This window comes from Ochotona curzoniae, unplaced genomic scaffold (assembly GCF_017591425.1).
Source record: "Ochotona curzoniae isolate NIBS_2020 unplaced genomic scaffold, NIBS_Ocur_1.0 scaffold_1037, whole genome shotgun sequence".
Taxonomy (NCBI): domain Eukaryota; kingdom Metazoa; phylum Chordata; class Mammalia; order Lagomorpha; family Ochotonidae; genus Ochotona; species Ochotona curzoniae.
The window spans coordinates 29,687,638-29,714,322 of NW_024467083.1; the positions used below are offsets into that span (position 1 = coordinate 29,687,638).

Genomic DNA, 26,685 nt, shown 5'->3' on the forward strand with positions numbered 1-26,685 from the left:
GTAACAGAACTCCAAGACATATAGAAGGACATTATCAAATTATTTCATTTTGAATTTTACAGTAATGCTATTTATCCATTTATTCCACTTATACATTATCTTAAGTTTAACTTACTGTTTTCTTAGGTTGTTTGTTTCTCTTCCGATTTTCTTTAGAAGATTTTTCTGGTTCATTTCCATTTACCTCCATAAACAGAATAATTACTAATTGGTTATTTCTCTAATTAGAATCACCACTTAATTTTTCAACCTTAAATGCAACTACACAATTTTTTAAAAACAGGTTTCTAAAGATTCTGATATTGTGTGAATCATCTATCCCAAAGTGTACAAAACAATGAATTTAAGTACATTTACTGAGTTGTGCAATTGTCTCCAGAGACAATTTTAGAATACTTCCATCATTCCAAAAAGCTTCAAACCCTTTATTGTCACTCTGATATCCTTTCATTCTCCACTATCCTTAAGACTTCCTGTCTCAGGGCCCGGCGGCGTGGCCTAGCGGCTAAAGTCCTCGCCTTGAACGCCCGGGATCCCATTGCGGCTCACTTGGGGAGTGAATCATCGGAAGGAAGATCTCCCTCTCTGTCTCTCCTCCTCCCTGTATATCTGACTTTCCAATAAATAAATCTTAAAAAAAAAAAAAAGACTTCCTGTCTCAATAGCTTTTCCAAGTCTGATTTTCCTATGAGTGGAATCATGTAGCACGCAAACTTTTGTGATTGGTTTGTTTTAATCAGCATATTCTCATGGTTTATTCAATTTGTAGCATATATTGGTGCTTCATTCATTTTTATGGTTGAATAATATATAACTGTATAATTATATCAGTGTTCATCTGTTAATGAACACTTAGCTTTTGCCCACCTTTCCACTATTGTGAATAGGTCATATATGCAGTTAAAATATTAATCTTGGGCCCAGTACGATAGTGTAGTGATTAAGGTCCTCGCCTTGAACGCGCCAGGATCCCATATAGGTGCTGGTTCTAATTCCAGCAGCCCCACTTCCCACCCAGCTTCCTGCTTGTGGACTGGGAGGGCAGTTGAGGACGACCCAGGGCCTTTGGACTCTGCACCCACGTGGGAGACCCAGAAAGAAGTTCCTGGCTCCTGGCTTCGGCTCGGCGCAGCACCGGCCGTTGCAGCCACTTGGGGAGTGAATCATCGGATGGAAGCTCTTCCTTTTGGTCTCTCCTCCTCTCTGTACATCTACCTTTCCAATAAAAATAAAATAAAATCTTTAAAAAAATATTAATCTTGAAAATAACAATTATCTATCATATTATTTTCAAAAGAACATACTTATTTTCTCATGCTTAACAATGCCCTTTCCTAACTGTAAGTCAGTCATGATTCTCAAAATCAGGAAATTCATATCCAAAACCATGTGTAATTTCATAAATGAATTTGTTTTATTATCTATTTATTTATTTAATTTATTTTTACATTTTATTATTTACTTATTCTTACTTATTTATTTTAAAAGGCAGATTTACAGAGAGGAGAGAAAGATCTTCCATCTGCTGGTTCACTCCCCAATTGGCTATTATGGCTGGAGCTGAGCTGATCTGAAGCCAGGAGCCAGAAGCTTCTTTTGGGTCTCCCATGCAGGTACCGGATCCCAAGGCTCTTGTGCTGTCCTCTGCTGCTTTCCCAGACTGTAAGCAGGGAGCTGAGTGGGCAGTGGAGCAGCCAGGACATGAACCAGTGCCAATATGGGATCATGGTGCATGCAAGGCGAGGATTTAGCCACTAGGCTATCACACTGGGTGCAAATGAATTTGCATTCATAAACTTGCTAAATGTTAAATTACAAGGAAGCCTTGTTTAATAATTTTAAATGGTTCTCTTTCTCCTTATATGCTATTAAATATATTCATCCTAAACAGAAACCAGCTAAGTAGAACATTTTGTTAATAAAAGTTGTAAATCTTTTACTTTCTATTATCTTTTGCTTTCATCAGCACAGTAGTTTGAATATTGATTTCAACTGTTCTAACCTCCATTGAGAAAGTGAAGGGAAGGAAAGCACCCTGAATGCCTCACTATAATCAGTGCTTACTCTGGTAAATATTTAACAAGTTCTGTAACAGAAACAAAGCCTTGGGTGTTTTCTGGTTTCCAGATGTGAATATTACCACCTTGTTCAATTTCAAACAACAGCAAGGACATCACTGAATGGGAGATTGAGAAGAAATATCGTAGCCCTCCACTGACAAAGCAAGCTGTTTGCTCTCTAAGCTTGGGTACAACATTTTTTTTTAAGATTTATTTATTTATTTATTTTTATTGGAAAGGCGGATATACAGAGAGGAGAGACAGAGAGGAAGAGCTTCCGTCCGATGATTCACTCCCTAAGTGAGCACAAGAAGCCTCTTCCCGGTCTCCCACGCGGGTGCAGGGTCCCAAAGCTTTGGGCTGTCCTTGACTGCTTTCCCAGGCCACAGGCAGGGAGCTGGAAGGGAAGCGGGGCTGCCGGGATTAGAACCAGCGCCCATATGGGATCCCGGGCGTGCAAGGCGAGGACCTTAACCACTGCGCCATCGCGCTGGGCCTGGGTACAACATTTTTATGCCATATTTTCCAGAATACTTTTTCTTTACCTCTGAACCTTTGAGAATACTGTAAATGCAGCATGACATCCTAATTTGCATAATGCAAACCCAAAAAATGAGGGGAGTTTTTTCTTTCCTTTTTTGCTTAAGAACATGAAATTCTCTTTCTACAAGATCTATACTAAAGTTAAATTTGTGATGTTTTATTATATATAACATGAGATTTTCTGGCATTGAAATACATTTCCAAAGGGAGTCTGGCTAATAGCAACACTTTTCAAAGCCCTTCTTAGACTTTACTCTCAGTGTCCCTTAAGTCAAATTAACCATTTCTTCTGGGTGCTTCAATCAGATTATTCAGACTTGTCAAGTAGGCCTGTATACATTGCTTGTTTACCTTTAGTTACTAAAATTTTAGATATGATCAGGAACAACGTGTTTTTCAGGTTATATCCCTAGCACTCAGTGAAATATCTGATAGATAGTAGATATTAAATAAACATAGGCTCAATAAACAAGGTGTCAAAATGAACACATGTGAGGGGAAATTATAAAGTTAGAATGGAAAATAAATCTAAGGAGATATTTACCGTTTTATTCTGAAATATTTTTCCACTTCTTGTTTTGCTTTCAGACACCTCAAGTTCAGATGTTTTATTGACTAACTGCTCAACCTAGAGAAGGAAAGAATTACACAAAAACATATAACAATAAAATTCTTAATAAAAATTTAATAACATAAAATTTAGTCTCATCATATTGCACTAATAACAATCAGCAACTTTGAGTTGGTTCTTTCTCTCTGGTTCTCCTTCTCTGTAGATCTGAGTTTCCAATAAAAAAAGAAAGAAATTTAAAGGCAGATCTACAGAGAGAAGGAGAATCTGAGAATAAGCACTTCCATCTGCTGGTTCATTCCCCAAGTGAGCGCAACAGCTGTAGCTGAGCTGATCCAAAGCCAGAAGCCAGAAGGTTCTTATGGATCTACCATGTGGATGCAGGATCCCAAGGCCTTGGGCTGTCCTCCACTGCTTTCCCAGGCCATTAAGCAGGGAGTCGGATGGGAAGTGAACAGCCGGGACACTAACAGGTGCCCATATGAGATCCTGGCCCTTTAAAGGAGAGAATTAGCCAATCTAACCATTGTGCCAGGTCCTAAACACCTAAGTCTATTTTAAGAAACAGACAATAAGAAAATCTGAGGAACAAATTATAAATGTGATGGAAGCATCAAGTTTGTACCTGATTATGAGAAACAGAAAGATCTGGACTTTGTTTACAACTCATGATTTCTCCCTCCTCACAAATCAAATTTGGTTCTGCCAAAAAAAAAAAAATAAGTTAAAATGGCATTAAATTTAATTAGAAGTTAGTCTTTGTATTCATTCATATCTTACCTCCAGAGTCAGGTAATCCAGAGAGTTTTTCCTGTTCTTCAATTTTAGCTTCAGTGTCAAAATCATCCTGATGATTATGCATAAAAAAATGAATACATTTCAAAAAAGAAATGGAAACAGCAGTACTTATTAACAAATTTCCTTTATATGAAGGCTACATATAAAATAAAACTAGAGCTACTTTTATGCTTCCTAAAAAAATGCTCCTACAATTAGCATCATAACACAACTTACCATCACAAATGACCATAACACGAATTTATTTATCCAAGAAAAGTCAAAAATACCATTTTCTTTTTTGAACTGCTTTAAAGACAAATGACATGAATATGCAATTTTTAAAAAATGGATGATGATTCCAAAAACCTTTAGACGTCATTGTTATTTGAGGGCACTGAATTAAACATGCTCACACAAGCTATAATTTGTATAATTCTGGAATCTCCACATAGATCTTAACCTACAATCTAAATATGCCCCAACTCTCTTGAGGGAGCTGATGAAGGATAAACTCAGTTATGGTGATATGAAAACAGCAGTGCCAACTTTATAAATACTAGTCCTTTTGCAATGTTTGTGAAAAAATATTTTTCAACTTTCTTTTTTTAAACTTAAAGGTAGATTTACAGAGAGAGAAACAAAGAGGTCTTGCATCTGCGGTTTCACTCCCCAGATGAGTACAACAGCCAGAGTGGGGCCTGTCCAAAGCCAGGATCCAGGAGCTGCTTTTGATTTTCCACATGCAGGCACGGACTTGAGCCATCCTCGGCTGTTTCTCAAGTGCATTAACAAGGAGCTAGATTGGAATTGGAACAGCTGTGGCTCAACAGGGCCCATATAGGAATGCCAGCACCACAGGCAGAAGCTTAGCATGCAACACCACAGTGCTGGTTCTGAGACTTAAACATTTTTTATTATAAATTTATTTTGACAGTGTTTACATTTTAAGAAGTTAAAAAAGGATACATGCCCATGTGGACCACTGATTAGGGTGGGGAGGATTGTGGGATGGGGAAAGTGGGTAAGACAACTACCTCTAATCTCCTTTTATCTTCCTGTATCTGGAGAAAGTTGGAAGAGAAGGGAGAGGGCTGCTCCCAGCAGCTCAACTGCATCAGTACCTGGGGATGGGGGATGGCCACACTATGTCTCCCTAGTGTCCCCGATGCAGAGCATGTTCCGAGGGTACAGCTTAAGTGGTGTTGGTAGTTATAAGATCCTGTTGATTACCTTGCTCCAGTGTTGAGGAAATCCTTCTAAGGTCCACTGGCTGACATGGTGCACCTTAAAGTCTTGATTTGCCCAGATACTCGTCAAAGCTTGGCTGGGAGAGCTGTTCGATTTGTTCTGCCCTCCACCCTCTACTATGGTACTTACTAGATGTCCTCTGTAGGGCCCAATGAACTGGCTGTCACGCATCTTGGTATGCCTTCCACTGCACAGGCTTTAACAACTTATGAGACCTAGTTCTGACACATGCACTCCACTGTCATACCACAAATGCTGTGATTTTCCCTGTGGTTGGAGTTCAGTGGTCCAATTGAGGAGAAGTCCCCAAAGAAACCTTGCCCAGCGGTGACCCCAGACTAAACTCCTGTGTGTGCCAGCCAGTATGGGGTCCTGCTTAATCCATCACCCATATCAGGGTATATACACCCTGGTGGTTGCAGCCCCTGGAACACATACTCTGGCTCATGCATAAACCAGTGGATATGGTCACTTAGCTCAGTATGGCTCTCCCCATAACCCAGCTTACATGTAGGCCTAGTCTGCCCCCCAGTTCCAGCTTTCACACTCACCACTGGGAGCAGTGGGCCAGCAGGGGAGCCCCCGTAGCCCTCCTATTGGGCTTGCCCCCCATCATGGGTCTTACATGTGCTGGTTGGTGCTGCAGTTCAGATTGGCATGGCTCGCCTCACCTTGGCATTCATCAGTGGGTACTGCAGCCTGGCTTGGCCCTGTCTGCCTCCAATCTGAACTCATGCTGATGGGTACTGGGATTGCTCCCCAGTTCCAGTGAACCGGCTGGTGCCGTGGCCGAACTCGGCCTGTCCTGCACTCCGTCCTGGCTCTCACATTTGCCAGTGGGTATTATGAACTGACCCAGACCTGACCCACACATATGTCAGCTGTAACGTTCCTGGCCTGGGCTGCTCCCAGTCTTGGTTCTTGTGCCCACCTGCAGGGCCTGCATACTGACATAAGAGTTCTCCAAGTTCCTCTATCAGGTTGATCTCATGCATGCCAGTGGGTTCTTGGCCTAGCCTGTCTTGGCCCACCTCCTGTCCTGGCAGGTACAGCAGCCTTGCCTGACCAGCCCACACTCATTCTAGCTTTTACTGTTGGGTGCTACAGCCCAACCATGTTTGGCCCACCCCCAGAACCAGCTTCCAATGCTCACACAGTTCAGTGGGTGCCGAGACCTAGCCTAGCATGTCCTTTACCCAGCCTGGCTCCTGTGAGAAATAAAGGGTGCTAGAACATAGCCTAGTATGCCATACCCCAGACCCAATGCACACTCCCATGTTGAGGGATGCTACAGCCATGTCCAGCCCAGTTCATTGACCCCATTACAGCTCTTGCACTCACAAGTCAGAACCACAGCCCAGCCAGGGCATCCCCTTAGCTCCCCGACCAAGCCTATTCCCAATTACAGATCTTGTATCCACTGGTGGTTCCTCTGACCAACCTGGCATAACCCATCCCCTGGGTTGGCCTTTGCCACTGGCTGCTGCAGCCTAGCCCTATCCTGTCTGCCCTCATCCTTGGCAAATTCATGCAAACTAGTAGGTATGATAGTCCAGCCCAGCCCAGCCCAGCATGGTCTAGATCCCATCCTGGTTCCTACACATGCCAGTGTGTTATGTTTTTTTTCCTGGCCTTGTCTACCTTGCCTTGTTTGCAACCTCTCTCTTCCCCCACTGGAATCAACCTATGTACCTGCTGATAAGTGAAGCAGCTCTGCTCAGCCTGACCAATACCCAGCTGACTAATATGCTTATTAGCAGAAAATATGGCCCACCAGGGGAGTTCCCGAATTTCCCCCACCAAGCTTACTCCCAGTCCTGAGTCTCATGCATGCCAGTGGGTGCTAGCCCCCTACCTGACACAACCTGTCCCCCAGTCTCAGCCTTTGTGTGTGCTGATGAATGTCGTAACCTGGCTTGACCCACACTGAACTCTTATGTGCACCTATGGGTGCTGTGGTCTAAACCAGCCCGGTCTGTTCCCAATCCCAGTACCCATGATTGTTGTTAAGTTCCATGTCATGCCTAGCTCAGCCTGTCACCACCCCCAGCCCTCGAGCAAACCAGCTGGTATGGCAGTCCAACAGGGGAGAGCCCACAACCCCCCCAAGAATCTGCTCCCAGACTTAGTTCTCTTGTGAGCTGGTTAGTGTCATGTCTCAGCCTAACATGATCCACCCACTGCCCCAACACTCACTGGCGGTTGCTGTGATTGAGCTCCCCAGCCATGGATTTGTGTGCCAGGAAGTGGTGGCTGAGACCAACAATCCCATCTCACGTCTCCCATGTGGGCAGGTGTATTGGTTTGGCCATGAAAGGTCCTCGTTTCCTTTCTCCAAACCAACCAATCTCAGCCCCCTCATTTACCTGGAAGTTCAGTAGCCTGGTTGGTGGGAGTCCTCCAGAAGTCACTCTTCATCTGTCACATTCTCCCTCAGCAGTCCTCCCTCCCACACATTCCCAGGCCCCCTTTACTGAGCAACCCACAACTCCCCATTCCTTCACCATGAGCACGTACATCCCTAAGCCTGGCCCTCCAGCAGTGTGCTGTGCCATCCTGGGGCCCTGCCTGCTTACCCAGGGCCTATGTGTACTTGCATGTGAATTCCCAGACCCTGTCTGCTAGCATGCAGGCATTTGCTCTCCATCAATCTTAAAAAAAAAAAAAAAAGAGAGAGGGAGAGAAAGAGAAAGAATAGGTAACTGTGCTGGTACACTGTTAGAGTTAACACAAATTTGGCATTAACCAGGCCCTGAATGCCTGCTGCTTTTATTTATTTATTAGCTGCTTTTCTCCCAGCAGTGTAACACTTGCCTAGGTACAAACAAGGCAGCCTAGGCATTTATCTACAATTGGGGTGAAACTTAAATATTCCTTAAAATGCTACAAAAATATCAGTGTGATTTAGATGTCAGGAAAAGATTTTCTGATGGAACTCACTAAACATTGATTACGTTTTCTACTGATGAAGATATTGACAGAAAGCCACTCCTCTTCCAATCCAGTTCCCTGCCTATGTCCTGGGAAAACAGCAGAGGATGGGCCAAGACACTGGGACCTGAACCCATATGGGAGATCCGGAAGAAGCCCATGGCTCCTGACTTCAGATCGGCTCAGCTCCAGTCATTGCAACCATATGAGGAGTGAATGAACAGATGGAATCTCTTTCTCTCCTTCTCTCTCTCTGACTCTTTCAAGCAAAATAAATGTTAAAAAACTAAAATTGGGCCCGGCTGCATGGCCTAGCGGCTAAAGTCCTTGCTTTGAACGCACCGGGATCCCATATGGGCACTGGTTCTAATCCCGGCAGCTCCACTTCCCATCCAGCTCCCTGCTTGTGGCCTGGGAAATCAGCCTAGGATGGCCCAAAGCCTTGGGACCCTGCACCCACGAGATAGACCCAGAAGAAACTCCTGGCTCCTGGCTTTGGATCAACTCAGCTCTGGCCACTGTGGCTGTTTGGGGAGTGAATCGACAGAGGGACGATCTTCCTCTCTGTCTGTCCTCCTCTCTGTATATCTGACTTTCCAATAAATAAATAAATCTTAAAAAAATACATCTTTTAAAAAACCTAAAATTAAAATTAGAAAAAAGTAATAGTTATACTTTTAATTTCCAAGTATATCACTTAGAAGAAGGTAAAAAGTTTTAAAACCACAGTATCAGACTTTACTATTAAAATCCTTTCCCATATCAGTGAGAGCTCTAACGTTCTCAGAATGGAATCAAACATGTTACTATTATAGCTTCTAGCTGTTCAAGTATACTCACACTCATAGACTGTTCTCGTTCATCTTCTAGGTCATCTATGTCCATCAGGATTTTGTGAAATGGTATTTTTACTTGTTTTGGTGATAGCAGAATTGCACTAATATTTTCCATTCGTTCTTTCTCAGTGGTGACTTTTACTCTGAAGCCATGAAAAGGTGTTGGAACATCTCCCACGTTTAAGTATGTAGGCTCCCCTTCAAATGTCATTTCTTCACAGTCACCATCCTTAAAACCAGGAGGCTGATAATCTGTGGGTGTAACTACAAAAAAGTGTAAACTGTGATGCTAATAAATTGAAGAAAATGTAATATCATAAAAGTACATGTAGATCAAAGAAGCTTCAAATATAGTATAGAGAAATATAAACTGCAAAGTTAAGATCACCCTCCTATTATTTCCAACTCCCCAATTTATTCTTGTAGGTAACCTTTGCTTTCTTTATTTGACCGGCTGTGTGAACTTAGGCAAAATTGTTTTCAGCCCTGATTTGGTTTATTTATTTATTTAATTTTTGAAAGGTAATGAACTTTATTTTAAATGCACTGAATTTGATGACACTAATTTCAGATATTTATCAAGTGCTTTTCTATCTGTGTATTTTCTTTTTTGTTTGTTATTTTTTTAAATTTATTTTTATTTCCATATAGTTTCCTTCATGTTTAAAGGTGGGTATTAAGGGAAAAGGCCCACCCAATTTCCCACCCTCCCCAGGTCCCACATGTAGGATATGCTCTGAGGTTCTTGCTCAAGTGGTTTTCATATTTCAACAGTTATGAATCGCTGCCAATCTTGCCACTCCAAGCACTGTGAAGTCTTTGAAGAATCCACTGATTGACTTAGTCCATCATAGAGTCTCCGTTTAACCCGTATTTCACTGCTAACACATAGCTGAGTTGGTTGGTTGACCTGTTCTGTCTTCTCTTTTCTTGGTTAGGGTTCTGAGTCCAGCATTTTGATGGGGAGATCTCCAAAGAAACTTTGTCTGAGGTGTTCTCAAACCAGATTCTTGTATGTGCTAGCAAGTACAGGGCCTGGCACAGTTCATCACCCCATCAGCTGGTGGTTGCAATTGCTGGGTTGGTTCTGTTTTCAGTCCTGACTTCCACTGGAACCAATGGGTGTTGCAGTCCAGCCTGGTTCTGCCCAGCACATACTTGGCTCTCGCATAATCAAGTGGGAGCTGCAGCCTAGTTGGAGCGACCCACAATAACCCCCACCAGGCCCACCCCCTACCCTGGTTTGCCAGTATGTGTAGCAGTAGTCCAGTCTGTCCCACACCCCTTTCCACCCCAGCTGCTGTCCTAGTTTTATGCCATCCCGTGGAAGTGGTAACCCAAGAGGGATGAGCCCACTATTTCCCTCCCAGGCCTCTCCCACTCCCAGATTATGCACTCTAAAGGTAGTTCTGTGGTTTGACTTGACAGAACTAGCCCCCAGTGCCAGCTTCTGCCAGCTGATGCTGTGGCTAAGCCCAAACAACCCTCACCCACTCTAATTTTGTTGCACCAGTAGGAGTAATCAGCTCAGCCTGGCTTTTCCCTGATCTAGTCCACATGAGGCGTATAGGTATTGTAGCTGTGCTTAGTCTGTTCTGCCCCCATCCCAGCTGATGCTCTCCAGTGGGAGGAGCTGTCCAGCAAAGGAACCACCCCTTATTCCCCTGCCAGCTCTGCCCCTTCCCTTCCTTGTTCTCACGCATGCTGGTTGGGCACTACGGTCCTTTCCGGTACAGGCAACCTCACCTTGGCATTTCGTTTTGTGCACTAATCTTTGTTGCGCCCGAACCTGACTCGACCCACACTGTTCTGGCGCTTGGATTTGCCAGTGGATGACGTGGACAGATTCAGCCTGGTCTTCCCCCAACCCCTGACAAATGTATGCCAGTGGGTAACTTTCCATGGCCTGTTCTGGGCTGTTTCCTATCACGTTTCTTGCTCTTACCTGCCGGGTCTGTGTCCTGCTAGAGGAGTTGCCCAGGCTCCTCCATCAGAACCTCTCCCAATGCCAGGCTTCACGCATACCACTGGGTCCATGAGCCAGCCCTACTCAGTTCACCTCCTGTCTAGCAGGAACAGTGGCTTTTCCTGACTGGCCTTCAACCCAATCTGGTTCTTGCTGTTGGATATTTCAGCCCAGCCATAGCTTGTTCATACCCACATATGGCTCACACATGGCTCAGTAGGGGTTTGAGACCTTGCCTAGTCCATCGCACATCTGTCCTGGGCCTCCAGGACAACAGACGGTGTTGGAGTCTGGCCCGGCTCGGTGCATCCAATCCCAGTCCACACTTGTGCCAAGGGAGATCTCGACTGTTTCCTGATCAGAACGCAGCCCCCATTCCAGGCCACATGCGCTCCTTGGTGGTAGCCTTAATCCAGTTAGGGTGTCCCCTTAGCTCCCCAACCGGACCTATTCCCAGCCATTGATCATGTGCATGCCAGTGGTTGCTCTGACTCAGCTTGGCTCAGTCCCTCTCCTGTCCTGACCTCTGCCTTAGACATTGTGGCTTAGCATTCCTGGCTCATGCAGACCAGTAGGTGCAAGAGCCTAGCTTGGCATGACCTGTGCTCCCTCCTGGTCTCTAGTTTTGCTTGTGGGCTAAGGTTTGCTCAGTCCTGCCCGGCCCACCCTGTTCCATTACCATTGACACATTTGCCAGCTGTTGGAGCTACTTTGCCCAGCTTGTTCGACCCCCAGGTCTGGACCACATGTTCACCAGCGGGAGCTATGACTCGCCAAGGGATTTTCCCAAGTTCTTCCACTTAATCCATTCCCAGACCCAGTTCTCATACATGCCATTGGGTTTAGGCCAGGTTCTGCCAAAGTCTGGCTTTCCATTTAGTCTTGTATGAGCTGGTGAATGTTGCAGCCCGGCCCACCCCACACCCTAATCAGGATGCACATTTGGGTGCTGCTGCCCTGACCAGTCCAGACTATTGGGGTTCCTTTACCTGTGATTGATGGCAGGCTCCTTGGTCACATCTAGCTTAGTCCATCACCACCCCAACTCTTGAGATAACCAGCGGGGCTAGAATTTCCACCAGGTGTGGCCCACACTTCCCTCACAGAATTTACCCCGGTTATGGTTCTCGAGTGCTAGTTAATGTAATGGCCTGCTTAATGTGACCCTTCTCCTGATCCATCATCATGTCAGGTAACAGGATATAATTTGCTGGACAAGCCCCAAGCCATAGCTTCTGCATGGACTGGTATTTGGTGGTCAGCATTGTTCAGTGATTACAAGTTTTTCAAAGGAAGAGTTACTGTCATTGGGAATCTTTACAAATGCTTCACTTCCTAGAAGCACAGTAGGTTCAACTTGGAGCTACCTAAGCAGCGACTCAAAGAACCAAAATCCTAGAGCTCCCTGGCCGGGCGGCCAGCAAGTGAAGCCTGGCATCAAATGGCACATTGGCCGCCCGGGGACAGCTCACCACGTGCACATGGTGGCTGTCGTCTGGGAGCCAGGCATGAGACGCCCCGTCCTGAGACCCACCAGAAGCCGGGAGCCCTGATTTGGTTTCATCATTCATTAAACAAAGAAAATAATTGTATTCTCCCTCATAAGATCACGTTGGGTATTAAATGACTTAAAGCATTGTAAAATATTCACAATAGAGCACTGAGCATTTGAGAAATGTTGTTATTTTCACTGTTTTAGGATCTCCAGGAGACATTACTTATATAATAAAAGGATTTTAGGAAATCTCCTACCTTCCTCTGCATAGCCTTTATAACATAAATGAGATCAAACTGCTTTGTACCTAGCTACTTTTTCTACCTCTTAGAATATTTATCAGTCCATTCTTCCGAAGAGCTTGCACAGTATTGTTATACAAGATGCTCCATAACTTATTTACTCAATCCTCAGTGCATGCCACTCACATTTTCTGTTCATTCCCATTTTAGCAAATGCTATAATGAAAACTGTTATATTTAACCTTATATATTTGTGCAAGTATATTTTATTTTTCTAGCAACGGAATATCTAAATTTGCAGCTAGTATTGTGGCATAGCTGGTTGTCACCACCTCTAACGTTGATATCCTATACAGGCACCTATTTGAATCCCAGCTGCTCCACTTCCAATTCAGTTCCCTGCCAATACACCTGGGAATGCAGCAGAAGATGGCTCAAGTACTTGGGACTCTAAACCATATGCAAGATCCAAAAGAAGCTCCTGACTTCTGGCTTTGGCTTGGCACAGCCCCAGCCACTGTGACCATTTGGGGAGTGAACTGGTAAATGAAAGATCAATCTTTCTTTCTCTCTGCTTATGAAAGAAAGAAATAAATCCCTTAAAAATGAATTTATAGGATCTAGCAACTTGACCCAATGGCTAAATCCTCACCTTGTATGTGCTAGGATCCCATATGGGCACCGGTTTTTGTTCCAACTGCTCTGCTTCTTATCCAGCTCCTTGCCTGTGGCCTGGGAAAACAATAAGGGATGGCCCAAAGCCTTGGGACCCTGCACCCACATGGGAGACCAGAAGAAGCTCTTGGTTCCTAGACTCTGATCAGCTCAGCTCTGGGTGCTGTGGCCACTTGGGGAGTGAATCAGATCTTTCTCTCTATATCTCCTTTTCTGTAAATCTGCCTTTCCAATAAAAACAAATACATCTTTTCAAGTACTCTACTTCCAATCCAGCTCCCTGTTAATGAAAGCATTGAAAACAGCTCAAGTGCTTGGTTTGGGCCCTTACCACCCATTTGGGAGAGTCAAGTGGAGGTCCAGGCTCTGGGTTTTGGCCTGTCTCAGTCCTTACTATTCACAGCCATTTGGGGAGTGAACCGTGAATGGAAGATCTCTCTCTAACTCTGCCATTCAAATAAATAAGCAACATATACTTATACTTCCCCATATCCCTACATCCTTGTGAATAATGTGCAAGTTACAAGTTTTACCATTCGGGTGGTGAAAACTTTTATCTCACTGCTTTATTTCTTTAATTATGAGAGAAGTTATATTTCACATGGATATGTTCATATCAATGACAAGTGTATATATTTTGTTAGTGTAAATTATTTTTATAGGTATCTTATTTTTATTAGAAAGGCAGATTTACAGAGAGAAGGAGATTCAGAGAGTAAAACCCTCCATCTGCTGGTTCACTTCCAAAGTGGCCACAACAGCTGGAGTTTAGCAGATCCAAACCAGGATCCAGGAGCTTCCTCCAGGTCTCCACGCAGGTGCAGGATCCTAAGACTCTAGGCCATCTTCTATTGCTTCCCAGGTCACAATCAGGGAGCTGGATGGAAGTGGAGCAGCCGGGATATGAACTGGTGCCCATACAGGATCCTGGCACTTGCAAGGTGAAGATTTAGCCACAAGGCCATTGCATTAGGCCCTAGTGTAAAAATTTTAATTCAACATACATTTATATTTGAATAGGTTCCATTCAGACTAATCTGGTGGACAGGGAACTAAAACATGAACAAAGAGCCTCAACAGTTCATGAAGGTTCATGAAATAGAACGAGAATACAATCAATGTTTTGCAGAAAAGCCATGCTCCTCTTGTACATTTATACTACTGGGTGCCATACGTCTGGTAAACTGTTATGTGGTATAGTCAGTAAATGCAGTGTTCAGGTTAATCCAGTGTTCTATTCTCTTATCATGGAGATTATATACAAATTACCAAATTACAAAGATTTGCGTAAAATAAAACCACATCATCTAACCACAAGTGCTTTGCCTTATAAAGTATTTCACTGTATCTGCTATTACAAACGAAGGATAATATTCCAGAACATTTATGATGGGGGAGTTTAGTAATCCTAACTACTTTTTACTAGATTATGATTATATATGAATATCCACATTGTTCACTTTTTACATTTCTGTTATGTGGAGTGCAAAGTGTATTCTTTTTTTCCTTAAAGATTTATTTTTAATTTTTTATTGGACAGTCAGATATACAGAGAGGAGGAGAAACACAGAGGAAGATCTTCCATCTGTTGACTCACTCCCTAAGTAGCTACGATGGCTGGAGTCACACTGATCAGGAGCCAGGAGCCTCCTCTGGGTCTTCCACACGGGTGCAGGGTCCCAAGATTTTGGGCCATTCTGGACTGCTTTCTTAGGACACAAGCAGGGAAGTGGATTGGAAGTAGGACCACCCAGATTAGAACTGACACCCATAAGGGATCTAGGAACGTGCAAGGTGAGGTCTTTAGCCGTTAGGCTACTGTGCGGGGCCCACAGAGGGTATTCTTTTAATATTTTTAAATTAATTTAAAGAAAATATATTTCATGCATTCCAAAGACACATGTTCCAAGAAGACAACTCCACTTCAATCAGACAAGTGTATATTTTAAAGTCTATTTTTGGGCCCAGAGCAGTAGCCTAATGACTAAGCTCCTCGCCTTGATGTGCCAGGATCCTGTATTGGCTCCAGTTCTGATCCCAGCAGCTCTACTTCCCATCCAGCTCCATGCTTGTGGCCTTGGAAAGCAATTGAGGACACCCCAAAGCCTTAGCACCTGTAACTGCATGGGAGACATGGAAGAGGCTCCTGGCTCCTGGCTTCAGATTGGCTCAGCTCTGGCTGTTGTAGCCACTTGGGGAGTAAATCAATGGATGGAACATATTCCTCTGTTTCTCCTCCTCTCTATATATCTGACTTTCCAATAAAAATAAAATAGCTGTTTTTTTTAAGTCTATTTTTGTAATTTTTTTCAAATATTGTATTAAATGTAATTTTTCCCCAAAAAAAGTATACAAGTTTTGGTGCTGGAAACATTTGGAATGGAAACAAATTATTTCAATAATAATAAAGCATAATGATACCAACTGAAACAAGACATACCTTCATCATAGTAAAATAGTTTCATGGTCAAACAAACGTCATTAGGTAATGGTCCAAGATTTTGCATTAGAACATAAATCTTCCGAATGAGAAGAATACTTGCTTTCTTGGTGTCAGCAGACGACATGCTAGATCTATTGCTTTGATTTTTACTAGAAAAGAATAAACATTTATGTCTTTCCTAAAACCTTTTGATTTTAATATTATAACTTCATGTTTCAAGTATTTGTATTATTCTTTTTATAACATTAACTTGTGTTTTTACATCATTATTATAAAAATTTGGATGATTAATATTAGCATTATAAACCAAAACATACTTTACATAAATAAAATATGAATTTTATGCAATATTTTAAAGGAATCAAATGGATTTAACTTATGTTTCTAGTCATCAAAACTTTGTTTCTACAGTAAAACAGTATGTAATTAGCCGCAGAATTCCATCTTGCAGCTTCTGCAAGCCACCACTCTATATTTTGGACAGATACGTTTCTGTGGCTATTTAGGGATATTTGAGAATTTTCAGAATTTATCCCAAATTTTTGCTATATAACCATTTATCTGCAACACAAAGAGAACAATACCTTACAAAATCCATAATGGGTCCATCACCAGTATACTTGAATTTAAATTGGTAACATTCTGAAACTGTCTTTTAATAAAAAAAACAATGCAGTTATAAACCTGATTATATAGTACTGGTTATCAAATAATTATATGCTGGTTTTGTGTAATTCTTAATATGTGTCAATAGTTTTTTTTCCCCATAGACACTTTCAAATCCTTATAGTTAGTTCCCACGGTCTGGAATTTGGGACTTCAGCCATGGACAGAAATGCATTCCCCGACTCATGGCAATATATGTTCTGTACACCAGATACAGAACTCCTTAGTAAGCAGGTAAAAGGTGCAGCACACTTCCCTGAGTGCCGCAGTGCTGCGGTTTGAACATGTCCTACAAAGTTAATTCCCAGTGCAAGAAGTGAGGCAGGACCTTTAGGAAGGGACCTGACCATGAGGGCATTGTGGTCATGACTGAATTGATCCTGCTGTTATGGGAGCTGGTTATTACCACAGGATAGTGTAATTACTGTAGGAGTGGGAACCTGAGAAAAGGTTGAGTTCAGGACTTTTCCCTTCTTTTCTTCCCACCTCTGGTGCTCTCCTGCCTTCCCCCTTTCCCCATCGAATGAACACAATAACTACCAGATGTTACAGATGCGATCTTGGACTTTGCAGTCTTTGTGATTCTAACAAACAAATGTGTCTCCTTTAAAAATTACCCAGCTATTATACATGGCTATTATTATATGTATATTTAAAGATTTATTTACTTTTTATTGCAAAGTCAGATATACAGAGAGGAGGAGAGACAGAGAGGAAGATCTTCCATCTGCTAATTCACTCCCCAAGCAGCCACAACGGCTAGAGCAGAGATGATCTGAAGCCAGGAGCCAGGAACTTCCTCCAGGTCTCCCATGTGGGTGCAGGGTCCCAAGGCTTTGGGCCGTCCTCGACTGCCTTCCCAGGCCACAGGCAGGAAGCTGGATGGGAAGCTGGGCTGCTGGGATAAGAAATGGCACCCATATGGGATCCCGGCACATTCAAGGTGAGGACTTTAGCCGTTAGGCTACCATGCTGGGCCCCATTAGCTATTATTAGAGAATTATAAGATCAAGTAAGACAGAAATGTGCTAACAAGGCAAGGTATGAAGATCCCAAAGCTAGTTCAGAGGCTGCCCCTCCCTCAGTTCACAGACCAGAGCATACACCCTTCTGGTTTCTACCCTATGACACCAGAAGGCTCTCACCAGTTACTGGCAGCCTTGTGGTGTTGAATGTGTAGCCTCTAGAATTGTAATAAATACATTTTTGTCTTTCATTCAGTACTTGGTTGTTAAAGGAGCACAAGACAAATTAAAGACATTACTATGGCTAGTGACATTTAGACTGGTGCTTAAGGCATTGAATAAAACGCCCTCTCCTGCATCTAAGTACCAGATCTACCTCCTGCCTCCAGCTTCCTGCAGACCCTGGGGGGCTGTGGAGGGAACTGAAGCAATTCAGTTCATGCCACCCATGGGGTGACGTGGATTGATTTTCTTTTTCTAACTCCCAATTTGGCCTCAGTGTCCAACCCCAGCTGAGGCTGGCATCTGGGTGTGAGCCAGTAGATGACCACTTTTGATAACATTTTTATCAAAATAATAAGTTGAACTCTATGATAATATGCCTGGTAAAGCAGGAGGATGGATCCTGCCAGCCACATGGAAGACCTGGAAGAAGCTCATGGCTCCTGACTTTGTCCTGGACATCCCAGTCCCAGCCATTGCAGCCATGTGGGGAGTGACACAGCAGATGGAAGATCTCTCTATACCTCCCTCTCTAAACTTGCCTTCCAAATATACAAAATAAGTATTTAAAGAATCAATACATTAAAAAAGATTTATTTGAAAGGTATAGTTATGGAGAGGAGAAGTATACGAAGGGATTTTCCATTCACTTGTTCACTGTCCAAATGGCCACAATGGGCCAGGCCAAAGCCTGGAACTCCATGTGAATTTCCCACATGGGTAGCAGGGGCTTTGCCAGGTATGTTAGTAGGAAGCTGGATTGCTAGTGGAAAAGCTGGAATTGGAACCAGAGCTTACATGGGATGCCACTGTTGCAGGCAGAAACTTAATCTACTGAACCACAATGTTGCCACCCCCACCCCCCTTTTGAAAAAGATACTGTTACAGTTTCAGGGCATTGTGGCACAGCTATTCCAGTTTACCACCTGGAATACAGATTCCAGTTTGATTTCCAGCTGCTCCTCTTCTGATCAAGCTGTTAATGTGCCTTAGAAAATAATGGCAGATGGCCCAACAATTTGGGCCCCTGTGTCCATGTGGGACACAAGGAAGAAGTTCCTGGCCGCTGGCTTTGGTCTCGTCATTGTAGCCAAGTGGGGAGTGAAGCAGCAGATGGAAATCTCTCTGTTTCTCCCTTTCTCTGCAAATACATATTTAAAAATATTTATTTTTATTTGAAAGGCAGATTTATAGTGAGAAGGAGAAACAGAAAGATCCTGGCATTGAAAAGCAGAGGATTAGCCAATCAAGCCATTGTGCCAAGCCATAAATCTTTCAAATAAATAAATAAATCTTTTAAAAAGATATTTCTTGCATCATGATTGCGAGAGACTAGAAGTGGGATAAATTTATCCCTTTAAGAATTGATCATTTCTCTACTTTCTCTCATGGATTATAGAATTAACAGGTTATCTCAAGAGTGAGTCTTTCACAAGTCAGTTTGGCTCTCCTCTTGTGCGCATCCCCTCTCACTATGTCATGCCCTGCGTTGCCTCAAGACTAGCAGCTGCCATCAGCCAGAGGTCCCTCACCAGATGCAGTCTCCAACCTTGAACCTCCCAGTCTTAGAACCATGAGATGAATAGACCTTTATGTATAAATAGCCAGTCCCTGGTATTTAATTGTAGCCAACAGAAAATATAAGCATAAAGGCTTAAATTTTTGCTACATTGCAACCACACATAAGCCTTGTAAGTCTTCTATTTCCCCAGTTTAAAAAAGTTGAAAGCAGTATCTATTTCATTAGTAGAAATAAATATTTATCAGATAGGGTAATTTACACAGAGTACTGAAAGTGCCTGACACACAGCAAACATTCAATAAGTACTATCAGTGTATCATTAAGGTTGTTCATTTACTGTTAGGACAAAATGAATAACTATAAAATGTATTTAAAAATGAAAAAATTTCTGAATAAATGAACATTTTTCTAAATAATCAGTTTTAAGAACAATAAATGACTTCAAAGCCTTTGCCCAAACGATCTCTGTGACCGTGCGTGTGTATTAAGCATTAGCACAGGTGTTGAGGACCTCAGGAAAGCCACACTGCCACCCTCGGGAATTGCTTCCTTTACATTTCAGTGCTTACATGGAGATGGCCCTTAGCAGCACTCCCCCTCTCCTTCTGCATCTCCATAACTGTAATGTGATGTCTCCTAATTTCAAATGCTAGTTCTACCACATTTGCACCTCTGGACTTTGATCAAAAAATCCTGTATCTAGATATTCTAACCTGTGCAATAGCAGTGATAATGCTATTTACTTTAGAATGGTTCTGATGAATATATAGTAATAAAAATATTAAAAAAGTACCAAACAGTGAACCCTGACATAGAACACTGTCTGAGTTTCTCTTTCTTTTCTGGTCCTCTCTACCTGCTATAATTGCCAGTAAACAAGGTGGATGTGACTGCATTGGGAGGAATATTCAAAGACCAAGGATGAGGTTGTCATTTTCCCTAAACTCCCCCTCTTTCATAATTCTGGATAAAGAATATTGTAAAAGCCAGCAGTGAAGTGATTCAGGTTATTTCTAATAGTTTGTAAGTTTTTCTGCCTAGTATCAGTCCCAAAATCTCTCATTGTGATTGTATTAATCTGTTCCAAGACATAAAATTTGCTTTACCTCAGAAGCCTTTTCTGGAGATTCAGACATGAAAATATATGCCATTCACTGATCAAATATTAGTATGCCTCTATGTTATTTTTGACATTAGAAGTTTTATGTTTCTCTATTAACCAAAGTACACTCACCTGTGGGTCTTCTGGATTGCTGTATACCTATTTTAAAGTAATTTAGAATTGAATTATCTAAGTGCTCAAGAAAAACTAAATTAGGTGTTTACATTCAAGCTTAAACAACTCAGTAAAACATAACAAAGAATAAAACTACCCCTGAAATGTTAGCTTATTATTTCTCCCCTCTCCCCCAGCAGTTGTCAGTTGTTTGAATACAGTGACAATGGATGGTGTCATTTTATTTAAGCAAGAAATGCCAAGTGAGTTACTTACCGCTAGAATAATCATCCTTAGCTGAAATACAACAAAGAGCAAAAATCTTACTTAGTTGTATGCTATAAAATGGGTTTTTATGATGGATCATAAGAATTTCTTGTCCTATTTCAACATCTATGTCTAATAACAAATAATCATTGTAGAATGCAATCATGCCTTTAAGGCAAAAGCTTAACTATGCCTACATATTCTCCCAAACAACTATTTGCACTGGACTTACTGATGGCTGAAACTTATGCCAGAATTTTACTTACCTGACTTGGTCAAACAGGACATTACTGCCAGTTGCAAGGTAAATACATATTGTTAAATAACACACTAAAATTTGCCAATATGCAAAGAGAAAAAGTATAGTGTTTGAGGCTATGTGTTTAACAAAGGCAAGAGGCTTTGGAGACTACAGAAACCAGAAACGAAACAAAACGAAACAAAGCCTTTGACTTAAGTGATACACGAAAAACAGGAGTTACCCTGGATTGTGATCTCTTCCTCATTCTGCATAACCAATCCATGAACAAACACAAACTGTTCTATTGCCAAATCTAGCCTGAAACTCCTCTGCTATCCTGATCTGAGCCACAGTTATTTCCCAACAGAATCACAATAGTGGCCTAAGAGCTATTTTTCTAGCCTCCTCCATCCTGTATTAGAGTGCCTAGTGGTTCTTCGCTGTGGCTCCAGACTCCACCTTTCAATCCTGGGAAGCAGCAGTAAGAGCTCAGGTAACGGCCCTGGCCAGCCATTAGGGAGACCTGGATTATGTTCCCATCTATGATCTCCAGCCCTAGCCGAGCTCCAGCCAGCGCAGGTATTTGGGGAGTGAAACAGTCAGTGGGAGCTATGCCTCTCAAATAAAAACTAATTATCAGCATTAACACTATACCCTAAAATTATAAAAGGCACGTGAAACTAAAAATGCTATTTTATAAAACTTTTCAACTCATTAATTTTTGAAAATGTTTTTAAAATTTAGGGACTGGTGTGATGGATCAGTGACTAAATCCTTGTCTTTCACATGCTGGGATCCCATACGGGTGCAAGTTCATGTCCTGGCTGCTCTACTTCCCATCTAGCTTCCTGCTTGTGGCCTGGGAAGGCAATCAAGGATGGCTTAAAGCCTTGAGACCCGCACCCACATGGGAGACCTGGAAGAAGCTCCTGGCTCCTGGCTTTGGATTGACTCAACTCCAGGGAGTGAACCAGTAGTAGACAGATCTTTCTGTCTCTCTCTCCTATCTGTAAATCTGCCTTTCCAATAAAAATAAATATATCTTTAAAAAACAATTTTAATTTTCATGTTAGTATGTATTTTTAAAGATGTATTTGTTTCTTTTTTTTAAAGATGTATTTTTATTGCAAACGCAAATTTTACGGAAAGATCTTCCATTGCTAGTTTCCTCCCCAAGTGGCTGCAGTGGCTGTTGCTGAGTTGACTCATAGCCAGGACTTTTCTTCTGTGTCTCCTATGAGGGTGCAGGGTCCCCAGGCTTTGAGCTGTTCTCTACTTTGTTTCCAGGCCACAAGCAAGGAGCTGGATGAGAAATGGAGCAGCCAGGATACAAACTGGCACCCTTTGGAATCCCAGTGTTCGAAAGGTAAGGATTTAGCCACTGAGCCATCACACTGGCCCCAACACATACTATTAATACAAATGAATGCTAAATAACCAACAATGACTTGAAAAAAATCTGCTTAGTCTTAATTGTTTTAATTTTAAATGAAGATTAGGGTTTAAAATATATTCTCATATTAGTATGTTTTAGTAACTAAGACTAACTTTATGCTCAAGTTAGTTTACTAAGTTCATGTTTTATTACATGGTAACTATTTTTAGGTTTGAACAACAGAAACAATGGAAAAAAAGAACAAAGTGATATTTCAAAAACTTACATATTTCTTCTTTAAAGCATCATAGCACCCTAACATCCTAAAAAAAATAGAACATATTTTTAGACTGAAAGAATGCTCAGAAAATAAATCATTTCCTAAATCTACACATTTCACATTGCTTATTATTAGATTTTCCTATGAGATTTTTTATTAGATTTCCCTTATCACTAACTACATCAAAATAAAAAGGATATGAAAGAAATAGAAAATGATGAGGTCAGAACTGTGGTACAGAGACTTAATTTGCAGTCTGCAATGCTGATAAGTCTTATCAGAGCATTAATTTGAGTCCTAGCTTCTTCACTTCCAATCTAGCTCCCTGCTAATGTGCCTGGGAAGGCAGTGGAAGACAGCCCAAATACTTGGAACCTGCCTCATATTTGGGTGCCTTGATTAAACTCTTAGCTCCTGGCTTTGGCGTGGCCCAGCACTGGTCCTGTAGATATGAACAGCAAATAGAAGATTTTTCTCTATTACTCTACTTTCAAATAAGTAAAATAAATATTTTAAAAATATAAACTAGTGATAGGAGGTGAAAGAAAAAATATGGAGGCTTACTAATGGTAAGTAATAATAGATCAATGAAATGTGCTCACATACCGCACAGAAAAAAGAAAAATTTTAATGTAAAAACTCATAACCTATGAAAAATGATATTCAGTATTCAAGGATGAATCCTTAAAAGTTGATTATACATTGAAAAGTATATAATATACTACAAATGTGATTAAATATTTCTATCTTTAGGTGTTCTTTAACTTACCACTTCACTAGTTGTGAAGCTCCTGGGCAATGTTTGTCATCTCTCAGAATTTTGACACAAAGATCTAAATACAAAAAGATTAACATAACCATACTCAAAAACAGAAACTAGAAAGTTTACAAGATTATTTTCCTCTTCTAATTTTTTATGGCAATGAAGCTATAGATTATAGGTATTCTTAATTAAAGAGAAAAAGCTATTTGGAAATAGTCTTTTTTATTATAAAATGCCATCATAATGATTAAGATGCAAGTTAGTGAGTAAGAAAACATTTATTTAAAAAAATTTATGGCATAGGGCCCAGCACAGTGGCACAAGTGATTAAATCCTCGCCTTGCACGCCCAGGATTCCATATGGGTGCCGGTTCTAATCCCGGCAGCCCCGCTTCCCATCCAGCTCCCTGCCTGTGGCCTGGGAAAGCAGCAGAGGACAGCCCAAAGCTTTGGGACCCTGCACCCGCGTGGGAGACCTAGAAGAGGCTCCTGGCTTCGGATCGGCATAGCATTGGCCGTTGCGCTCACTTGGGGAGTGAATCATCGGACGGAAGATCTTCCTCTCTGTCTCTCCTCTCTGTATATCTGCCTTTCCAATAAGAACATAATAAAAATAAATCTTTTTAAAAAAATTTATGGCATATAAAATTGGGTCCAGTGTGAAACTACTGCTCGGAACACCTGAACCCCACTGTCACAGTGCCTTGGTTCAAGCATCTGCTCTGTTTCCAATTCCAGCTTCCTGCTGACTACCCAAAAGTGTTAAGAGGAAATAAGTATTAGAATATGCATAATATTTATGTAAAATGTGTATAATATTAAATATTTTTAAATAAAAATTTTAATAAAATATTCAAAATATTCAAAATACAAAATATACATATAAAATAAATATAAAAGGACAAGAAGTTAGATGTGGCTATCATAGACAAAATCTTTTCAAAGAAGCAAAATGTAAAATAATGAGAAGGACAAGAGCATCTCTGCCTCAGAATCACTATTATTTTTTTTGTTGTAGTTGTTTTTTTTAGAGTCATTATTTGAAAAACAGGGCTAACACCTGCTTTACATAACTGCAACATGAAATTAACAAGGCACTCTACATAACATAATGTATAACATTTCTCCCAGCATATAGTTGGCACATACTGTTGTGCAGATTATATTTCTGGAAATATAATATAAACTGTATTATTTTTGCATTTCCTTAAGTAGCACAAAAGCATACACAAGCACAGTCCAGTTATAAAGAACAGATTATTTTTACATATTTTCTTCATCGTGTAATATAAGGTAAAATTTACTTAAGAAACTGAGCGACAGTCTTCTAAGTACTTTCAAAAGTACTGAACAGACTTATAGGCAAAAAAAAAAAAAAAACCCAAAACAAAACAAAACAAAAAAATCTCAAGGCAAATGTTTGGCTTAGCAGTTAAGGTGCCACTTGGGATGTCTGGATGGGAATAACAGCTCTATTCCTGATCACAGCCCGATGACATGCACTCTACACTCTGGGAGGCAGGAGGGCGTGGCTAAGCTACCAAGCAACCTGCTTGGGTAAACCAGACCAAGCTCTTGGCTCTCCACCTTGCCTGGCTTAACCCCACCTCTGGTGGGCATCTGGGGATTGGGCCTGCAGGTAAGAGCTCTCTGGCTGGCTGGCTAAGTCTCTCCCTTTAATCTTCTCAGGAAAAGATTGTATGTACAAACAAAAATGAGTACATTAAATGTGGCATTCTACATAATAGCCAAGGAGAGGAAATAACCTAAATGTTCATCAGCTGATAAATAAATACATAAAATGTGGTGCAGCCATTGAATGGACTTTATGTGGCAACAAAAGGAAAATATTAATCTGTAGTATAACTTGGAGAAACCTTGAAAATGCTATGATAATTAGAGGCCAGTCACAAAGGATCACATATTTTATGACTCTTGTATGTAAAACAGCCAGAGAGAAAAATATTAATAGTTGCCTAGTAAGATTGGGATGGAGAATGGATAGTAAAGGATATGGGATTTCACTGCAAAGTGACACTGTATTCTAAAAGTGTGATAACAGTGGCACAATTCTGTGAATAAATTTGAAACATTGTACACTATAAGGAAGTGGATTATCAGATACATGAATTATACATAAACTGCTACTAAAGGGGTACAGCACAGTAGCCTAGAGGCTAAAGTCCTTGCCTTGAATGCGCCAGGATCCCATATAGTCACTGATTTAATCTCGGTGGTCCCGCTTCCCATCCAGCTCCCTGTTTGTGGCCTGGGAAAGCTGTCAAGGACTTCCCGAAGCTTTGGGATCCTGTACCCAAGTGGGAGACCTGGAGGAGGCTCCAAGCTCCTTGCTTCGGACTGGCACAGCTCTGGCCATTGCGGCCACTTGGGGAGCGAAGAATTAGGCAGAATATCTTTCTCCCTGTCTCTCCTCTCTGTATATCTGACTTTGCAACAACAACAACAACAACAAAAAATTTACAGATTCACCACAATCCCTATTAAAATATTGAAGACATTCAGAAAAAAACTACTACTTAAGTGCAAAATCTTTAAGTCAAAATAAAGTTAAGATTTTTTTAGGTTTTAAAATAAATGTGTATTACCATCTAGATATCTTGTTCCATAGGCATATTCTGGAAATATTCCTCTCAAATAGGTGATGCAGGATATTGAAACTGCTAGGAGCCGCTTCACCAATGTCAAAGATTCCTGTTCATTTGATATCTTATTAGGAAATATTGCTGTACTCTAAAAATCAAGAATTAAAACATATTATTTGTGCCGATCAAAAATAAATTTCCTTTGGATAGAAAGAAGATCCAATTTTACATATGTTTAGCACTATCCTGCCTCAAAGTGGTTAGAAATGCCCAGAAAGTCAGGGTGACATCTAAAATGTGAGTTGTTTCTAGGGTAAGAGCCTGAAGATAACATGCCTGAAGCATTACAAATCTTAACAATGTTCCTGCAGATTTGTTGTTCATTGTCATCATTTGTTGTATCTCTTCTTAGTTACAATCCTATGCAAAGGTAACAATTTTACCTTAGAGGATCACAGACATTCACCACCTGTGGGTCCACTTGATACACAACTTTATCAAAATAACAAAGCAGCATTCATGAATTACCCATTGCAGAACTCGAATCAGCAAATTAATACAATATATTAAATACCCAGTAGAAATCTCCATTACTTCAAAAGCTCTGCAAATATCTTCATTTCACAAAACATGGAGTTTCCTGACTGTGCTCGCTTCGGCAGCACATATACTAAAATTGGAATGACACAGTGAAGATTAGCATGGCCCCTGTGCAAGGGGGTTTGCTGACTATCACTCAGGCCTCAAACACTTGACTACAACTTCCTAACAGGAG

General features: G+C 41.4%; 1 protein-coding gene and 1 pseudogene across 1 annotated transcript in view; one reads left to right on the forward strand and one right to left on the reverse strand.

The window, feature by feature from the left end:
- HORMAD1 (HORMA domain containing 1) overlaps positions 1 to 26,685 on the reverse strand; it is a 30,640-nt gene that overhangs the window by 2,447 nt on the left and 1,508 nt on the right. Inside the window, exons 2-13 of the mRNA XM_040999062.1 lie at positions 25,914 to 26,058; positions 23,314 to 23,377; positions 22,551 to 22,587; positions 20,658 to 20,678; positions 20,400 to 20,426; positions 16,375 to 16,442; positions 15,788 to 15,939; positions 8,974 to 9,233; positions 3,955 to 4,021; positions 3,800 to 3,876; positions 3,148 to 3,231; positions 116 to 184 (exon numbers count right to left, since the gene is read on the reverse strand). Of these exons, the coding sequence (XP_040854996.1) occupies positions 116 to 184; positions 3,148 to 3,231; positions 3,800 to 3,876; positions 3,955 to 4,021; positions 8,974 to 9,233; positions 15,788 to 15,939; positions 16,375 to 16,442; positions 20,400 to 20,426; positions 20,658 to 20,678; positions 22,551 to 22,587; positions 23,314 to 23,377; positions 25,914 to 26,058 (1,071 nt within the window). The remainder of the gene's footprint in view (positions 1 to 115; positions 185 to 3,147; positions 3,232 to 3,799; positions 3,877 to 3,954; positions 4,022 to 8,973; positions 9,234 to 15,787; positions 15,940 to 16,374; positions 16,443 to 20,399; positions 20,427 to 20,657; positions 20,679 to 22,550; positions 22,588 to 23,313; positions 23,378 to 25,913; positions 26,059 to 26,685) is intronic.
- LOC121168902 lies at positions 26,557 to 26,628 on the forward strand (annotated as a pseudogene).